This window comes from Hydractinia symbiolongicarpus, chromosome 3, assembly GCF_029227915.1.
Source record: "Hydractinia symbiolongicarpus strain clone_291-10 chromosome 3, HSymV2.1, whole genome shotgun sequence".
Lineage (NCBI taxonomy): Eukaryota > Metazoa > Cnidaria > Hydrozoa > Anthoathecata > Hydractiniidae > Hydractinia > Hydractinia symbiolongicarpus.
The window spans coordinates 30,846,742-30,860,304 of record NC_079877.1 but is presented as its reverse complement, the minus strand read 5'-3'; the positions used below and the strand labels follow the sequence as shown (position 1 = coordinate 30,860,304).

Here is a 13,563-nt window from a genome sequence, read left to right as displayed (position 1 = left end):
CCGTTAAAGAAGTCCTTATTCCATATTATTTGCTAGGAAGTACCAGTTTTGTTTGTATAATTGTATGAAGAATATAATAGCTATATGGTTCAGCATTTTTACACATTAACCAAGTGGACGAGCAAATTCAAAAATATTAACAAAAAAAAATTCTCTATTGTAATTGCCACGCATCATACACTTTTTTAAAAAAATAATTAACACTACAGAAAGTTAAAGATCAAAATAGCAAAACTGTTAGACTAGGTTTTAAATAATTTCATCCCGGGATGAAATTATTTAAAACTCCTTTTGAGCATCAGCCTATATAAATAAACGTAGTTTCACCCCGGTATGAAATATTTTTCCTGTTTACATGGAGATTTAAGCATAGTTTCATCCCGGGTTGAAATTTCATCTCGGTCATTTTGACCGGGATGAACTCGACCGGGGATGAGACTTCCTCCAGCCTAAAACATGTAAACAGTATAAAGACTTTGGCCAGAGACGGGGATGACCTCATCCCGGGTCGAGTTTCATCTCGGGATGAAATTTTTCGAAAAACATATTTTTATGTTATTAATTTCCGCAGAAAAAATTTATATAAACAAAGATAAAACAAAGTTTAGGTTTGTCGTCATTTCACACAACAAACATGATCGCTCGAAACTGAGAATTAGTTGTGGTAGAAGAATATAAATCAAGAGAAAATGTATTATTATTGGCCATGACAGATGTTTCTTTAGTTCCAAGGAGTAATAACAAACTTTCCCAAATATTCTTTTACTACGATTGTGTGTAAATATTTTGAGTTATTTTGAATTGAAGATATTAATTTTTGATGTTTACGGTAAGAGCTTCTTAGCTTACTTATTTTCTTTTAACACATGTAAAAATGCTGCTAATAAATATAGATATATAGTTATAGACAGAGTTATTTATTTGTTGTTAGCGTAGTTATCTTGGCAGACTTTAAGATTTAAAAATCTATTTTTTTATTTATTTGGCCACAAATTAATTTCAAGCTCATCTCCTCTTTAACATGAATAACAAGCAGGTTTTTGCACAATTTTTAACCAAACTAGGTGGTAATAAATTGGTGCATAGCTCTTTCATTTTTTAATTCGCGATTTCGTTTACGTACCTGATTTTTAACAACACAATCATTTTTTAAAAATGTTATTTTTTTAATTAATGAATAAAAAACAAATAAAACATTAAGATATGACAAAAATATGATAAAAACGTACAAATAAGACCCCCGCTTTTTATAAGACTTGGCGGTAAGGTTTACTTAACCAGCGCTGTCCAGGACTACAGTTATATTCACTCGCACATATTAAATCACCGCCAAGGAGAATCGAATTCCGGTCCGATAAGCTACAGCGCCATACAACAACTAATCTACGGCGCCATAAAAAAGAAAAATAATGTGGGAATGCACTTGCAACTTTGTGGTCTTACAACTATGAAGTGGGTTCATGCGTTAACGAAAGGATTTAGACGTCAATATCTCTTCAGCAATTTGTTAGAAGCACATGATTCTATACATTTTCTTGACCAGAGTCTTAAACTAGACACAATAAAGGCAGCAGCTAATCAAATTAAAAAAACAGTGATTTTTTTGTATCGACAAGTCAATGCTGACTTAATTAAAATTTAAATGACATCATCTCCATTGTTTTCTCTAATTTCCTCACAGGCTATTGGCAAGCAGAGTGATCAAGTGTGTATTTAAACAAGATTGGAAACCATGGAAACATGAAGACAAGCAGTTTCTTGAATAGTGGCTTAATCTCTGTAATTATTTTCAATTGCTTTCGATGCAACAATAACCAGGAACTTCAACGACTTGCTGGTACAGTTGTCGTTGTTTTTACTCATAATTAGATGTATAAGAAGAATTGTTAGAGGTAGGAAAACCATCTAATAACTTTACTTGTTAGATTATTTTATCCTTTCTAGCGGTGATTTGATCAAGGCAGGGAAGTCTAGTGAACCAAATTGTTACACACGCACTGTGCTTTCAATGTGACGAAGAGCTTCAGGAGTTTAAAAAAGTTAAAGTCAAATCTAAGGTGCAGAAAATACGGAGTAACTAAGTATTTATAAGCGACATTCCGCCTGTGTCGTGACGACATAAAAACGTACAAATAAGCGAATGGACATTGCGTCGGTTTAAAACTTTACTAATCTTGGTACTTTCTTTGAGTTCACTTCATTCTTCTCAATTTTTTTCTTTAAAGGAGAAGCGAACTGCGCTGCGGCACGGCTGCTGAATAAAAGTTCATGAGGAGTGTTGATTTTAAAGACCAGACTGATTGGTTTAGTTTTCTGCTCCATAAAATCACTATTCACTATAAATCAATTTTGTTTATATCTTTGTGAGTGTTGAATTACTTATAAGTGAGTATTTTTACGCATTTGCTAAACGGGTGGCTAAGTTAGAAACGATGGAATATATTTCTCTTCGTGACGGTCACGGGTAAATATACACAAAGTATTTAAACAAGTCTGTCCGGTCTGTATATTTATTCAATTTTGGCGCCATCTCATCATAAAAAACTTTTTCGTTCGAAGTTGGTAGTATCATGTGGAAAAGGGACTTAAACATGAAAAAAATGTTGTTGGTGGTTATGGCAGATACTTCTTTTGTTCAAAGAAGTTTCATCAAAGGTCATAAAAAAGATCTTATTTATGGTGTTTTCAGTTGGCAAATACATTCAAAACATACTTATTTTCACCCCATACAGCCATTTAACTTCTGTAAAAATGTTGCTAGAAAGATATATAGATACTTAGTTGTGAAATATGATTATTTATTTGTTATTAAAGTAGTTATCTAAGTAGATTTTAGGATTACGAAATTTATAAAAAAATTTTCTCGCTTAAAATTTATTTTCTGGCTGCCACAAAATAATTTTTTGTTCGCCTCTCCTTGAAAAAAAACAAAAACGATTGATAACAAGTTGGTATCATATTGTTAATTATAGTGTGAATATGAACTGTCAAATTTATGATACTTAATATATATAATATATAATACTTTTAATTACCCAATCTTTTCTTAATTAAATTTGGTTTAAACGTCAAAGGAATCTCAAGGTTGCTGCCATGACAGTCCAGATAAAGCAGGACATAACATTTGCAAAACGCCGTTTTTGCCTATTTCTCGAAACTGGCCAAGTGATGCTCACAGTATTCGGGTTTTGAGCCGAATAACCAACGTCAAACATTCGCTAGCTGGACTTTCCGCGATGCATTATGAAACAATCTGCTCCGCATTCTGGAAAGGTTCGAGAAAGTGAAGAGTTGTGATGCGCTGACGTGAGCATAAATTACTAATGGCAGTTGGTATCGGCCTAATTTTATGTTAAAAGATTGTATCAGAGTATAAGCAGCTCCATTAACGTACGTGATAAATTTGTCACTATTCAGTGGCCTGGTTCCATCAGATTGGAAAACTGCGAAAATTATACCTGTATACAAAAGTGGACCGAAAAGTAACTTCGACAACTATCGACCCATTTCTGTAATACCAGCGGTGACAAAAATCATGGAGAAAATAGTACATAGTCCATTGATTAATTATCTTGAAATGAACAACCTTCTCCATCGTAATCAATATGGTTTCAGAGCGAGAAAATCCACCAATCTAGCAACCATATCTTTCACTGATAGTATAAGACATCATGTAGACAGAGGAGAAATTGTCGGAGCGGTTTACATAGATTTAAGTAAAGCTTTCGATACGTTAAGCCAGAACAAACTCTTGTCAAAGCTTATTGCTTATGGTATATGGGAAAAGGATCTTTTATTTATTCACTTCACTGACTACTTGTTTGGACGTGGAAAATTTGTTGTCTATAATGGTGTACTTTCGGGAAAGGAGTACCTCACTGTTGATGTACCCCACGGTACAATTTTAGGTTCGCTGTTATTTTTGTTACATTTTAACGATCTTGCTGACAACTTGAAACATTCTAAGATCATCAAATACGCTGATGATACTGTTTTGTTCTGTGGAGGAAAAACACTCGACGTTCTTGAAACAGAACCTAATCATGACACAGATGAAACATTGAGATGGTGTTATGATAACGAACTCATCCTTAACATAAAAAAGGGAAAACCGAGGCAATGCTGTTTGGTAAACCTCAAAAACTGAAACCTTTATGCATCAAATACCGTAATCAAATTGTCAATACAGTTACTCATTATAAGTACCTTGGAGCCGAATTAAATACGTCGCTCAACCTCCATGAAGACTTCAACTTGTCATACAAAAAAACAACATCTCGATTACGTCTGCTACTTAAAATTCGACCATTACTCACATTTAAAGTTGCAAAAGCAATTTACCAGACTATGATTGTACCTGTGATGACATACAGCAGAATGACTAACCTTAACTTGACGTGTACTCACATCAGTCAATCGATGATTGTGCACAAAAAGTTGTACCATCCGTGAACATTTGTTCGATCAAGAATACCATAAAAAATCTGGTACGACAAAGTATAGACAGTATATTATGTGAGAACTTTAATGACTATTTTGTATTCATGAACCACGCCCATAGCACCAGAAATGCAAATTCGTTGCTACGGCTTCCTGAAATTCGCACAGAATATGGCCGCCGTGCATTTAAGTTTATGGCAAGTAAAATATATAACATCTTGCCAAGAGACATTTCAAACGATGGTAATATAAGTAGTTTTAAAGAAAAATTATCTGGGCATTTTAAGTAATTTATTTTTTCCAAACTTTTTTGCGACAAGTCCTACTCACTGTTTAATCCATGGCTGTCTAGGATTTCCTTTATTTCCAGTGGATCATTTTGACTTTTAACATATATACACTTGTTTTCATAATTTATAACTGTTTTCAAATTCTTGTCGTTTGCTTTCACCTTTTCAACGGAGTCTATTGCGGTTTTAGTTTTTCTCACCCACTTTAACGACTTCTATAGCGTGCATACTTTCTCTGTTTCCCTTCTGTCAGTTAGTTTTTAGCGTGACATTTGTTAAAGTGTTGATACTTATATATAATCATATATATTTTTATTTTTATATTTTTCCAAAACAGCACCTTAATTGATAGCAGTACAGAATGTATTTTTATATGTTATACTGAATAGGTCATCCTGTAAAAACATTATTTTAAATAAATAAAATAAATATTGATCTAATCAATGATCCTAGTCGTAAGTCCTCTGTGAAAATTGATAAACAAACTGTTTTAGGTTATCGAGTCAAGCAAACAACAAGGCAAAATTTGTCCCTGCAAGTGCCTTGCTGCTTCCCAACCTACAACCTACGCTGTATGAGAACAGTTAATATTAAGTAAATTGGTGCAACACTTTTGTAAAATAATTTGTCGTCACAAAAGAATGATTTGGTGTAGTTTCGAGTTCCAAGTATAGTTGCTATGAAATTATTGAATAATATCAATCATTGGGTCCTTCAATTTTTTGAAGTATCTTCTAAGAATAGTTAGTATACGCGTTTATCTATAGCAAATTAAAACCTTTGTCATCAATGAAGCAATAAATTAAGCAAAATAGATTATTAAAACTGAAGAAGGTTTAAAATAACATACTGCAAAAAAATGATCAATTATCAGCTTTTCCTTAGTAGTATCATAACAACGGGTTCTACATTGAGATGACAAAAGTTAACTTTAAATACGAAGTAATAGATGATAGATATTTCTTTCTGTGCCAGTTCAAGAATAGTGTTGACATCGTTTAAAGTTTTGCTGATCAAAAAAATATTAAAAGAGCAATATTATTTTGCGTCCTGAAGTCTAAATGAAGTTTAAATTTCTTGTTTTTTAGTTCTGCCAGAAAATTCAGCGAACCACAGATTTTCCTAAAACAGATATGGTAAACATCACCCTGACTCCCAATGCTACTGGATATGCAAGTAACTTAACAGTTGTCCAAAATAATATTAGGCGCAAGGCAGATTTCAGTCAAAACTCAACTTATATCATTTTCGCTTCATGTGGTATTGTGTTTATCTTATGCATTCTACTGACTATCATTATCAAAGGTAAAAATTTATTTGTTTTTTTTACAGGAGTTTGTGGAGATTGGGATATGTTGATTGTTTGGCTAGTCTAAATTACCACGTGGGCTTTTCAATTTTATGATTTAGTAAGGAGATCACAGCAACGAAGGCAGACAAGCAAAGATCATGAAACAGCTATAAACATCACGCAGACTAAAGGTGAGCCACTTTCGAACGTAGAACTTGTTGTGTTCCCCTGAGATTTATATTTTTTTTCCTTGATTGTGTGAACCTTTAAGTTTTTCAGCTGGGTATCCGTACTTGCATTCGCTCATGTAATTCGCAAATATTAGTGTTTCCAAAACATAGTAAGCAAACATGTGCAAAGATTTGAAAAGATTAGCATACAGTGTATTGGTGTTAAAAATTTCGTGGAAACATGTGGTGGCCACATTACAACAAAACTTCTAGCATATTATCAGTTCTTAGAACACTTTTTTTAATCAATATTTACGACCTCTCCAGAGTAGTTGTACTTTGTCTAAAAATCATGTTCTTTTACATTTCAACAAACAGCGTGTTGAAGGATTACGTAATGTTTTTTGCTAAAATCCAGTGAAATTCACGTCGTGCATAGATATCAAAGGGATTCCGAAACAATAACAATTTGAATAAACCTTTTAATGGGCACTGAGATGAGTTTATTCTCCTTTTCTATTTCTACCTCCATGCTTGAAGAAAGACAATATGTGTCAAAAGGTTTTACCGGGATATTTTTTATAAAGGACGGCTGTTTTCGAAATCCAGAATCTCTTTAATAATAGCCATATTCGGTCTGTCTGTTTTTGCGCGAGAAAAAGGTTGTGCTACGGAAACACGAAATAGACGATACATAAAAGACGGGCGACATCGTGGATTTTTCCACGAACTACCGGCTAGTCTCTATAATAATAGCTGTGTCTGTCTGTCCGCAAGAAAATCGTCGTGTCGAAGTCACGCAAAATATTTATATCTGCACGAAATACCAATTACGATATAATTTTACTGACATTTTTTTGGTCATCCACGTGTAGTAACCAATCATGACGCCTAATTTTTTGAAAAACTAATTCGACATTTTTGCGGCTTCGACATGCCGACGAAGGAATGTGTAAAGCAGAGCCACAAATGCTATTTTGATTTTGAAAAGTAGTCGTATTCAGTTAAGGTTTGCAGGTCTCAGTTTGACTCTTTTGTCGTTATATTTATGTAATGTTTGTGTCAGGTAAATTTATTCTCACGTTTCTACCCAAGTACAAATCTCAAACCACCAGTTTTGAGGTAGCATCCTAAACCCAACTGGTGGACTAGCCTTGTTTATTCCTATTCATTCAAGGGTGTTTTTTAGTTTAATATTAGAGCTTTTTACCTTAGCCAAATTTATTTATTTTTCTGTTATCTGTACCAATCTGATTCCTACTTAGCCGTATCTTGGGTGGTGGCTACAGTTAGCAAGTTAGCTATCTCTGGCTAAAAAGTGAAAGTAGCCAAATATAGAGGCTGCAACAAAATTTTGAAATAATTTTCCTTATGCTATATTTAGTATAAGGTAGCTAGCTACACCATTTACTGTTTTATAGCACAGGCTTTCGGATGTGTTTTTATTTAAACTGGAGGTGTAACGACTGGCTGTAACCAGAGTTGCTATAAGTTGTTTCTTAAAATGGTATTACTACCCTATACGTGTGACGTTTACCTGTACTCAGCGCTTAGTCCAGTGTTAAAGGCAAGATTTTTATTGTATTGTTTTTATTTATATCAAGGCTACAATAAAGTTTTTTTTTTTACTCTTTTTGCAATGACAGGGTAACAAAAGGTTCTAAAACATTTTTTATTTTATCTGAGGTTGAGGAGAAGTACTTTTAAAAAGGTATATTACACACGAAACACTATAATGTTGCAAGCGCTTCACTCAATTTATGACAGATTGTATAACTGTACTAAAACAAAGGGTTAAAGATACTTAACGGCTCATATTAAGGTATGACCTGGTGCATAACGTAGGATCACGCAGTTACTTGTGTCCTAACCCGGCATTTCGACGCCGAGTCTCCCGACTAGTATAAAATATTATTCAAATGTATTTTCTTTAATTATATTCAATGTATTTTTTGTTATCATTAGAATATTACACACAATCATATTTTCTTGATATTTCAGTTGAACACGCAAGTCAACAAAGTCCAAGCAATCACGAGGACGAAAATGATTTAGAAATAACTTCTACTAATAGGAACATTAAAGGGAAGCTACCAGTAAATACGGCAGAACCTGTAAATATAGAAGAACCACAATACGAAATCAGCGTTAGTTACAAAGACACTGTGTACTGCAATATTCCTGCACATGAATCAAACGAGGTGACGCAAAATTGTCGCCAAACTAGCAAAATTGGTAGATACTACGAATCTCTGAGAAGATTCACTCCTTTTGGTAAAAACTTAAAATCAAAGGATTCACACAAATATGCGTCAGTTAAATGCAACATGTTCTTAAAATCGAAGAAAAAAAAGTTTTGGATCATATTTACATGCCACCAAAGGCAAACGCATTTGATACGTGTTATACAGATATGAACAATCCAAACGAAAAAGGAATGTTTCTGAAATCGAAAAGTAAGAAATTCGAAAAGCACGTTTACATGCCACCAAGGCCAAACACATTTGACACGGCTTATACAGATATGAAAAGTACTAAAAATGAAGAGTATGTATCAATTGAAGAAAAATCTCGTTACAGTGGTTACACAGAAATAGATGAAGGTGACATCAATAAAAGGGAGTACACTATGCTGCAACGTTTAACATCTGCGAGTGTTGATTACGAAGTTGCACCAGAAGATTTAAATATAAATTCTGAAAGAGATGAAAACAGCTATGTGACATTTGACCAGTACGACAGCAATCAATAAATGCCACATCTGGTGGTGAATGCTTTAGATAAAACGTTTTGGCACTAAAGTAAAATTATCTTCTCAGCATTTGCACGGATCTAGTTTCCGGAATGTCACACATACAGGGATGTGCGATTTGTTGGTTTACCCTGCGTCGCAGCGCCGGCGTCGGTCTCCGCAGCAGTCGTGCGGCTATTTTCAAGACAGTGGATTCGAATTATGATGAATTTTTATTTCGCAAGATCCAAATTCTCTACCGTTTTCTCGCGACACAGAAAGCTCGTTGCTGACTGTGTGGTGTGTAGAAAGCTCATAGGACGAACAATATCTCATCATTTAGCTGTTATATTATTTTTTCATTATTGAAGGCTTTTAGCTGGAAAAGTGCAAGTAATTGCAAAATAATTAACTACCTAAAAGATATTTTTGATACCAATGATTTTAAAAGGCCTTTAATAGTTTGATTTTGTTTTGTAGCTATCTATATGTTAAGAGAGTTTCATGTGCCTAATCAAGATGTAGATAAATTATGCAGGGTGCGTTTACATGTTTTCAAACAAATGATAATATTAGCGCTTTCGAATCTAGGTAAAATGGACCAAGAAAATATTTATTCGCTGGATAAACTGAATGTTTAGTAAAATTTGACAGAATTTTTGTGGTTTCAATTGCATCTAATCATTTTTTGCTAATTGCGTACAATGCACATTTTAATTTCGTGATTTGTAAATATTGCCATACTTTTGTGATTAGTCTTAATAAAATTATATTATATTATGCTGGTGGGTAAGACCCGTGGAAAATCCACGTAGAGATAAGAACAATGGAAAAATAGGCTGTTTTAGCTGTTTTGCTGATGTAAGCAGTGCACATCCAAATAGAAATTTAGTTAAATTTAATTTATCTGTTGCCTGTAATGTGTAGAGGTTGAAACGCAAATGTATACTTGTTGTATTGCGAGAATTTTGTTATCCGTTGTTTTTTATTCTATTTTAAGTTGGCTTCATCTTTTTCAAATATACTAATTCTCTACTTCTGTCTATCTGCCCGTGTGTCTGTGACACTTGCAAAGGGGATATTTTATGTCTCGTTTGTGAAACGACTAAATAGTACCTTTTTGACGTTAGTACATCAATTTGACGTCAATAACGTTAATTATTATTACTTGTGGTAAAATCCACTAAAGCAGAGATACAATAAAAAAGATAGGGGTTTTTACAATTTCTAAATGACGACTGCAGTGTCTCACAAATGTGCAAAAGATGATTCCTACAAAGTCGTTACCCTTTTGCCTCCTTGCTGTCAAATTATTTTGAAGCAGGTGGGTTGATCGAGTTTCTGTCAGTTGGTCTTATTTTGCCCACAGGTGGTCCCTAGTTACTCATGACGCTAGTTGTTAAAACTCATTTCCAAGTTACTTGGCCTTAAACTTAAAGGTGCAAGGGTACACTACAGCTTCCTAAATGGCTGTCGTTGACTAGCTCAGGTCGTTTCATGTTGCTTCACAACTGCCAGCTGTGAAGCAACATGAAAAAAAATCGTGCTTTTTGGCTATTCATTAAAAGACGACATTTTGTGATTGATTTACCACGCCAGCAATCACAAGTCGGTAAAAATATATCGCATTTGTTATTTTGTGTAAATATAAAAATTTTCGCCCGTGGCACCACTTTCGGACAGACAAATAACAACTGTGGCAGTTAAAAACATTTTTTTTGCGAGCATCGTTTATTAAGGCAAATGTAAATACGCCTACAGACAAAAATACGTTATGAACACAATTTAAAAGTTCATTAACGTCCTACCATCAGTTATATTTAAACAATAATTCCATATAAGAATTGCTATTGATGTAAATGCTAAATCTTCAGAACAATGCGTTTGGTTTCTTTGCATAAGCCCAAATGCGAGGGACGTTTAAAGTGCATTCGCCGTGTTTGTTGGTTTGAATTTTTAAATCAATTTTATGTTTTTGACAGAGTTCACCTAAGTTAATTTCAGTATGCATCGTTGCGGTTAACCATGATAAAAACTGTTCTGTTGTGTGAAAAACAGAGGCGTGCTCTAAAGCTTGTATATCTACAACTTCGAATCCATACTCTGCTAGTTTTTGTTTATACTTTAAAACGCTGGGGAATTCTGTATACAGAAAGTGAGGAACGGTGCGCCTATCTTCAACGTAACGAAAAACCTCCTTTATAGCATAGGGCAATTCCAAAACAGTAACAAAGGCGAATGTACCTCCAGGTTTCATTAACCTGAAAATACGTTGAAAAGTTTCCCACTTTTCTTCGTCTGTCATCCAATGCAGAACGCTACTTGAATAAACAACATCAAACTTTGGAAGATCAGTCGGCAAATGTCCACCAGATATGCACAAAAAATCTAAGTTTGAGATATGAGAATTTGTTTCTTTCGCAAGACTAATCCTGTCTTCATCAGGATCAATGCCAAGGATATATCCATTCTTTCCCACAAGATCAACTAAAAGTTTAGTAAAATTACCAGGTCCGCAACCAACGTCAAGACATCTAAAGCCTGGTTTTATGTCCAATCCTGATACCATTTTGGAGAACGTTGCTTTCTGGACAAGGTGATTTTGATTCTTGTAATCTGTAGCGTTATGTGTCGCCATCTTTGTTAGATAACGTTTTAGCTAAGTTATGTTGAACGTGTTGTTACTATCACCTTATTTATTTTCTACCTACTTTTTATATTGTTGAAGCTTATCATGAGCAGTGTTCACAAACAAACACTGTTATGTTAAGAAAAATCATAACAAAATTTTAACACCACTAATAAATGACTGTGTAAAAAATATATAAAAGCGTTGTCTTCGGTACTTTTGATGTCATTAGAAAGGTCAGCCGCTTTCAATGATGCTACGGGAAATATTTAAGAATCAAGTGAACTTCATGGAACGGGTGCAACGACTACATCTTCGTAATAACACTTAAGCTGTTTTCATTCAAAACAAAAAATAAGTTTATATGCTAAGGTGATTATGAAATGAATTAAAAGCAGTAGTATTAAAACACGCGAGACCTCAGTAAACACATTGAATTGGCTCTAGACAGGTCGTGTGCCCTTCAACTTCACAACTGTTATTTTCATTGTTATTTTTCGATATTTTTCCGTCTTAGAACCCGATTTCTTACCACCTACTTCCTGAAAGTTGGTGGCCATATTGGCCTGCATTAGGATATCTCAAACCCGACTGATCACAAGTTATGTCCATTAAACGTTATGCGATCATTTCGTCCTTGCTGCGACGCCACTTTCCTTCTCTCGCGGTCTGAGAGTCAATCATCTTTTCAATGAACGACAACAAGCAAGCAAGCAAAAGAATAAGCATATTGTAGGAACATCAGTAAATGCAAGCTTTTCATGAAGAATATAAAAGTCTTAACCCTATTTATACTGGCCTATTTATACTTCAATAAAGTTGAAAATCCAACGGCCCTAAGGGTACACGCACTAACCAGGTTATTTGGACATCCATGGATACGAAACAGCTTTCATAATTTGGATTACGTTTCTTTAACCACTTTGAGGTGTTTTAGTCAAAAGACTTTTGGAACTTTTTTTAATCAGAGCTACTTCAAGTCACCTTGTGACAAAATCCAGTAAATACAACTTTCATGTTTAAATATTCCTCAATAACATATATGTTTTCTTCCATTCAATCTTTTTTTATTTTGCTCAATGAGTTTTGTTTTGATTTTGTGTCATCTTATGTGCAATTTTCGCCATGTTTTAATTCGAACTAAAATAAGCCCTGGTCGAATCTTTTTTGCATTTTATCAAAGATTTGAGTGATATTTAATAAAGAAAGGTTGAACATGCGGATCTACAATACTTTGATGCTGACACTGCAGAATTGCTATCTAGATTTGACATGGTTTGTTATCTTTAAATGTTATTCTTAAAATATAATTTCTGTGTCAACAAAGATATCAATCGACTTCTGTTTATAACTCAAAAACAAATAACAGATAATAATTACAGCATCACTTGGATTACTTTAAAAATTTTATTTTTTTTAATTTTTTTTTACCATAACAATTATTAAAAAAAGTGCACTTACAAAATCATTCGAAACATCATAAAAACGAAAATTGCAACTAACATAAGTAATTCTAACATGGGAGAGAGGATGTTCCACTGTTTAGATTTCTTTTTCTTCTTCACGTTATAAACCTTCGAAAAACAGATTTGAAAATCTTCGAAAATTAATGCAAAATCGAGTACAGAACGTGCTTTTTGTAGATTTTAGAGATGGGTTAGCTAACCACAACCTACACAATCTATTTGTCTTAAAAAATGGAATATAAAGTTATTGACAGCAGTCAGTATAGAAAATTGTAATGCAAGAATAGTGCAGTAACAATAGCAGTAACACCGCCAGAAGTAATACTTGCATTCGACGACTTTTTCACTGGTACTAAATGAAAATATGTATCCTACTATCAAAACTCTTTTGCAGGTTAACAGAAAGCAACCTGGTGATAATCGAATAAATTTAAAAAAACTGCATAGATTTAGAAAAAAAACAAAAACACAAAATTAATTATTTTGCTACAAGGAAGTATTAAAAAGGAGAATCCTAGTAGTTGGATCCACGCATATACTATTGCA

General features: G+C 33.8%; 2 protein-coding genes across 2 annotated transcripts; one reads left to right on the top strand and one right to left on the bottom strand.

The window, feature by feature from the left end:
* On the top strand, positions 1 to 9,896 carry LOC130636764 (uncharacterized). The gene is made up of 4 exons (XM_057446605.1): positions 1 to 1,892; positions 5,819 to 6,035; positions 6,141 to 6,212; positions 8,193 to 9,896. Exons 2-4 carry the CDS (start codon positions 5,864 to 5,866, stop codon positions 8,606 to 8,608), a joined length of 660 nt encoding a protein of 219 aa, XP_057302588.1. The 5' UTR covers positions 1 to 1,892; positions 5,819 to 5,863; the 3' UTR covers positions 8,609 to 9,896.
* Positions 9,897 to 10,792: 896 nt separating this feature from the next.
* On the bottom strand, positions 10,793 to 11,560 carry LOC130637034 (demethylmenaquinone methyltransferase-like). Its single transcript, XM_057446887.1, has one exon. It carries the CDS (start codon positions 11,558 to 11,560, stop codon positions 10,793 to 10,795), a length of 768 nt encoding a protein of 255 aa, XP_057302870.1.
* Between the last annotated feature and the right edge of the window lie 2,003 nt (positions 11,561 to 13,563).